The sequence below is a fragment of the Camelus dromedarius genome, chromosome 14 (assembly GCF_036321535.1).
Source record: "Camelus dromedarius isolate mCamDro1 chromosome 14, mCamDro1.pat, whole genome shotgun sequence".
NCBI lineage: Eukaryota > Metazoa > Chordata > Mammalia > Artiodactyla > Camelidae > Camelus > Camelus dromedarius.
This window is the reverse complement of record NC_087449.1, coordinates 37,570,210-37,574,998: the sequence shown is the minus strand read 5'-3', so window position 1 is coordinate 37,574,998 and position 4,789 is coordinate 37,570,210. Positions and strand designations below refer to the sequence as shown.

Genomic DNA, 4,789 nt, shown 5'->3' with positions numbered 1-4,789 from the left:
ACTGCCATGACCCCTTAACCCCGCCCCTCTTTTCCCTCATGTCCCTCAACACTATTTTTCACACTGTAGGCAGAGCGAGCTGTACAATCATAAATCAGATCGTGTCACTTCCCTGCTTAAAACCCTCCAGTGGATCCCATCTCATGAAGAATAAAATTCCAACTCCTCGCCCTGGCTTACCAAGCTTTACGTGAGCTGAGCGATACATCCCCTCCCTGCCCTCTCCCACTTCATTTCCCACCCCTGTCTCTATAGCCCTTCTTTCTTGGCCTGACACACGAAGGCCAAGTTCATTCTCACTTAGGACTTTTGCACTGGCTGTTTCATGAGTTTGAGATGTTCTTGCTCTAGACCTTTGCGTGACTGACTCTTGTCAGTTAGAGTTCAGCTTAAATGTCACCTCTCAGAGAAGACCTCCTCAGCCATCCAAGTCCCTCTGTCGCACCTGCCTACTGTGATTTTCTGCATAGCACTATCCACTAGCTAATACTTTTTGTCCTGTTTGCTTACCTATTTAATTCTTTAATTCTCCCCCAAGTAGAACGTAAGTTCCCCCAGAGCTTGTTTGCTACTGTATTCCCAGGGCTGGGTACATAGGAGGGCTCAGTACTTACTTGTTGAATTAGTTAAAAAAAAAAAAAAAAGGTCCTAGGTGGCTGGCCTCCTTTCTTCCAGTGGGAAGAGAAGGAAGGGATCCGAGTTCCCGGCCCCATAGTGGGCTCCCTTGGCCAGACCATCGGTGGTTCCCTCTGGGAGGCAGGGCTCACTGTGCCACCCCTGAGCTCCCCCAGGCCCTACCCAGCACCCCTCCTTTTCAAAGGACCGGCTATGTGTCCTCCACTGCAGCCCCTGGACCTCTGAGGACAGACCCTGGTGCCTCAGTTCTGAGCCTCAGGGCCAGGAGTGAGAGAGGAAGGGTTTAGCCCTCATCCCAGGACCCCTCAGCAGTGTCTCTGTGGGACCGCTGGTTCCCACTCAGATTCCTCAAGGTCAGGGAGCTTGCAGCCCCTGTGCTGTCAGAATTGTGTCCTTACCTTCCACAGAAACCTGTCTTCCTGAAGCCCCAGATCTGTGCTTAGGGTCTGGAATCTGCTTGGATGGGGTCTGCAGAGGTGTGGGGACAGGCAACCCTCCAGCCCCTTGTGTGAGGAGAATGGGGCTGCTCTGGGGCCTTGCCGCCTTCTCAGCGGACAGACTGCCCTAGAGGCACCTGAAGGACTGTGGGGGAGGAGTCCCTCTGTGTGCAGGCCTGGAGGTATATGGGGCTGATTGGAAAGTGGGCCCTGCGGTATAGAAATATCTCCTGGTGTGCCCGGGGAGAGGGAGGGGACACATGGGACAAATGATGACCATCAGCTGGGGTTGGCAATGGGAAGAAAACTCCAAGGAGCTATGCCCAACACACCCCCTCCACTGCCACACTGCTCCCATTCCCTTCACTCACACTTTCCATCTGTGGCTCATGGCCTTGAACTCTCACATGCTCACTCATCCTCCCTGGCAGCCAGGCTCCCTGACAGGATCTGAAGTCTTCCTGTAGAAGATGGTGCAATTTCAGGCCTCTGCCAGCAGGTGGAAGAGGAGTTAGGGCCGGGCCTGGCATTTCAGGGCTAGAACCTGGGGTGCCTCTTCCTAAGATGCTGGTGGGAGAAGGGTGGTCCGGACCACACCCCAAGGTGGCATCGACAGTGGCTCCCTCTCACCTTCTGCTCTACAAAGGCAGCAGGTGGTGTCTGAGGCTGCAGACCAGTGAACCAGAAGAGACGGGCCTGGAGCCTGAGGAGGTGGTGTACACACACACACACACACACACACACACACACACACACACACACACGCAGGTGGGGCTGCGGAAGTTCTCTGAGAAGTGATTGTCAGCTCCTAGGGCTAGATGCTTCAAAGGTTAGGGCCATTGACTTATGCTAATTAATAGAGATGACCTGCTAAGTACCCACAGAGAGGGAGGTCAGTGGGAGGAGAGACAGCAGGAGAGGCAGAGGCTGAAAGGGGGTCAGAGCAAGGGAGGCAGAGCCCCAGCACTGGTGGGAAGTGTCCGGGCTGGGGCAGAAGAGCAGCAGAGCCCAGCCTGAAAAGAAGAAGGGAGGCTGCTGAAGCCAAGGGCTGGTAGGCAGGGAGTCATAGCCAGCCAGGGATGGTGGGCCAGTGTGTGCCACCATCATTGGGCACTGCCTGCCTGTGTCCCTGCAGTGAGAGGAGGGGCTGGCCCCAGGTTGCAGTGTCTTCCCCCTAGCCCCCTTGTTTCTTCTTGCAAGACAGCCCCCATTCCTCTATCAAACACCCTTGCCCACCTGGACAGAAGACAGGTTGAGCCCAGACTCTGCAAGCCCAGCCAGGCCAGAAGAAAAGTGTAGGCTTTGCAAGACCTGGGAAAGCCCTTCTCCCCTCACCATTCCTGCTGGGTGACCCAGCCCTCAACCACCAACACACACACACACACTCTCCCCCACACGCATGTGTGATGGCAGCGTCACCCAAAATACTCCTACACTCCCCAACTTATACACGAAGCCAAGCAATCTCACCCACATTCACACTAGTGTATTCATCCAGCCCTCCATCTGACACCCTGTTCCCACAGGCATTCAGAAGCACCCACTGTCTCAGACAGTCTTTTGTTCACAGTCACACACTTCTCTGCCCTACTGTATTTCCAGGGCTGGGTACATAGGAGGGCTCAGTACTTACTTGTTGAATTAATTAGTTTAAAAAAAAGGTCCTTGGCGGCTGGTGCTGGGATGATGAAGCACTGGGCCATGGGCTGGGAGGACCCCAAAATCCAGGGTGTCTGGTCAGAGGCCCCATAGTCAGTCCCTCCCTCCTCCTGCACTGAAGGATGGCAGACAGCTTGACTCCAAAGTTGCTTTATTGAGGTGCGAGGCACAGTGGGAATGCACAGGGAAGTTCACACAGGAGACCTTCAGGGCCAGAGGAGACTGCTTGCCACTCCTTCCTGTGGGGGCCCAGCTCAGCTCCCCCTGCTCTAGTCAGGCAGAAAGGGCGGAGTGTGCTCAACCCAGCTCTGCCTTAGGGATGATCCAGGCTCAAATCAGATCCCTCCCCCCATTAATCCCAAAAGGTCATGTTGGGGTTGAGACAAGGAGGGTTGGGAGGGGTAGAAGGGGAGCTGGCAGCCTTTCACAACAGGCAGGGGCAGGAGACAGCCTAGAATGATGTTCTTCACCTCCCTCTCTTCCTCCTCCTCGGGGGCACCGGCCTTGCTGAGAGTTAGCCCTCTCTTAGTTGCTCTGCTCACAGTGCCAAATGCCATGGGTGGTGGTGGTGGTCAGGAGGGACGGTCCAGGAGCCCAGTTTCATTAAGTCTGGGGAGTGAGGTAAACTAGGGTCCAGCAGACCCCACGTGAAGAGTCAAGGCACTAGTCCCTCCTTTAGGGGGTGTGCCTGGACACCCTCACCACATCCCCACCCCACCCCTGGAAGTTCCAGAGATGGGACAGACGAGGCCTCCTGTGCCCAGCACCGGACCAGTATGAAAAGTTCTTTTTCTTGTCTTTTTATACTCTTCCCTCTCTTGTTCTTAAATGGCACTGATGGGAGGGAACCGGAACAGGTAAGACGGGGCGGCCGGGAACCCGGTCCGCTAGGGGGCGACGCGCTCCCGGGGCAGGTCGAGCCGGACCCCGTCGGTGCGTGGCGCGTAGACGGCCGCAGGCGCGGGGGCGTCCAGAGCAAAGGGGCCGGGGCCGGGACTGGAGGGGCCGGGACTGGAGCGGCCGGAGGACGCGGCCGAGGCGGCGGGGCTGAGCTGCACGGCCGTGGTGTCCTGCGCGGTGCGCTCGCTGCTCTCCATCTCCAGCGCCACCCGCCCGGCGCCGCCCCGGCCGGGACCCGCGGCCGCCGCCGAGCGCGAACGGGGCGCGGGGCCGCGGCGGCTACACGCGCAGCAGGCGGCGAAGAAGCCGAGCGCCAGCACCAGCAGCGCCGGCCCCACGAAGAGCGGCGCGTTGTGCCCGGGCAGGAAGGAGGCGAAGGCGCCCACCAGCGTCACGTTCACGCCCGCCAACAGCACGCACAGACCGCAGGCGCACAACAGCGCCTGAGCCGGAGGGCCGGGCAGCCGGGCCTGAGCGCGGCCTGCCGGCGCCCGTGCCGGGGGGCCCTGGCTCTTCTCCGGGGTCGGCATCGGCCTGGGGTCGCCCCGCACTCATCAAGCTCCCTCCTGCTGCCGCCCGGACCAGCCCACACGTTACAGTCGTCCTGTGGGTACAGAGAGAAAGGGAGACGTCGGAAGGCCATCTGGGCTTCCAGCCCCACAGTAGTTCTGTGGCTATGTTCAGTGCCTGGGAGTGCAGAGGTCAGAGGTCACGTCATCTTGGCCAGCCCCTGTTTCTGCCTCTAGGATCTTGCCATCCTCCCTTCCTCCCTACTTTCTCTTGTCCTCCAGACACACACAGGCCTTCCACCTCCTCTCCTCCAGGAAGTCTTCTTGGGCTAATTGAGTAAATAGCTGTAAAGAGCTCAGCACGGTGCCTAGGTGCTCATTAAGTGATAATCATTATCAGTACTCCTAATTAGAGGGCAGGTGGAAGCTCTTGGGATTTAGACAGCTTCCTCCCCTGAGTGGTAAAGGCCCTAGAAATCATTTGGTCTATCCCCAGCTTGTCCAGAAGAAGAAACTGAAGCTCAGAGAGATCTAGTAATTTACCCAACATCTGGGACCAGGACCTCATGACCTGCTGCCTGGCCTGAGCATCCCTACTCTGGGCTCTGGTAAGCATAGCAATGACGTTAACTTTCCCGAATGTCAGAT

The 4,789-nt window shown here is 57.7% G+C and overlaps 1 protein-coding gene across 1 annotated transcript; it reads right to left on the bottom strand.

Moving 5' to 3' along the window:
• Positions 1-3,586: 3,586 nt before the first annotated feature.
• On the bottom strand, positions 3,587-4,171 carry TMEM275 (transmembrane protein 275). The gene has a single exon (XM_031465054.2). The coding sequence runs from the start codon at positions 4,160-4,162 to the stop codon at positions 3,620-3,622; it is 543 nt and encodes a 180-aa protein (XP_031320914.2). The 5' UTR covers positions 4,163-4,171; the 3' UTR covers positions 3,587-3,619.
• Between the last annotated feature and the right edge of the window lie 618 nt (positions 4,172-4,789).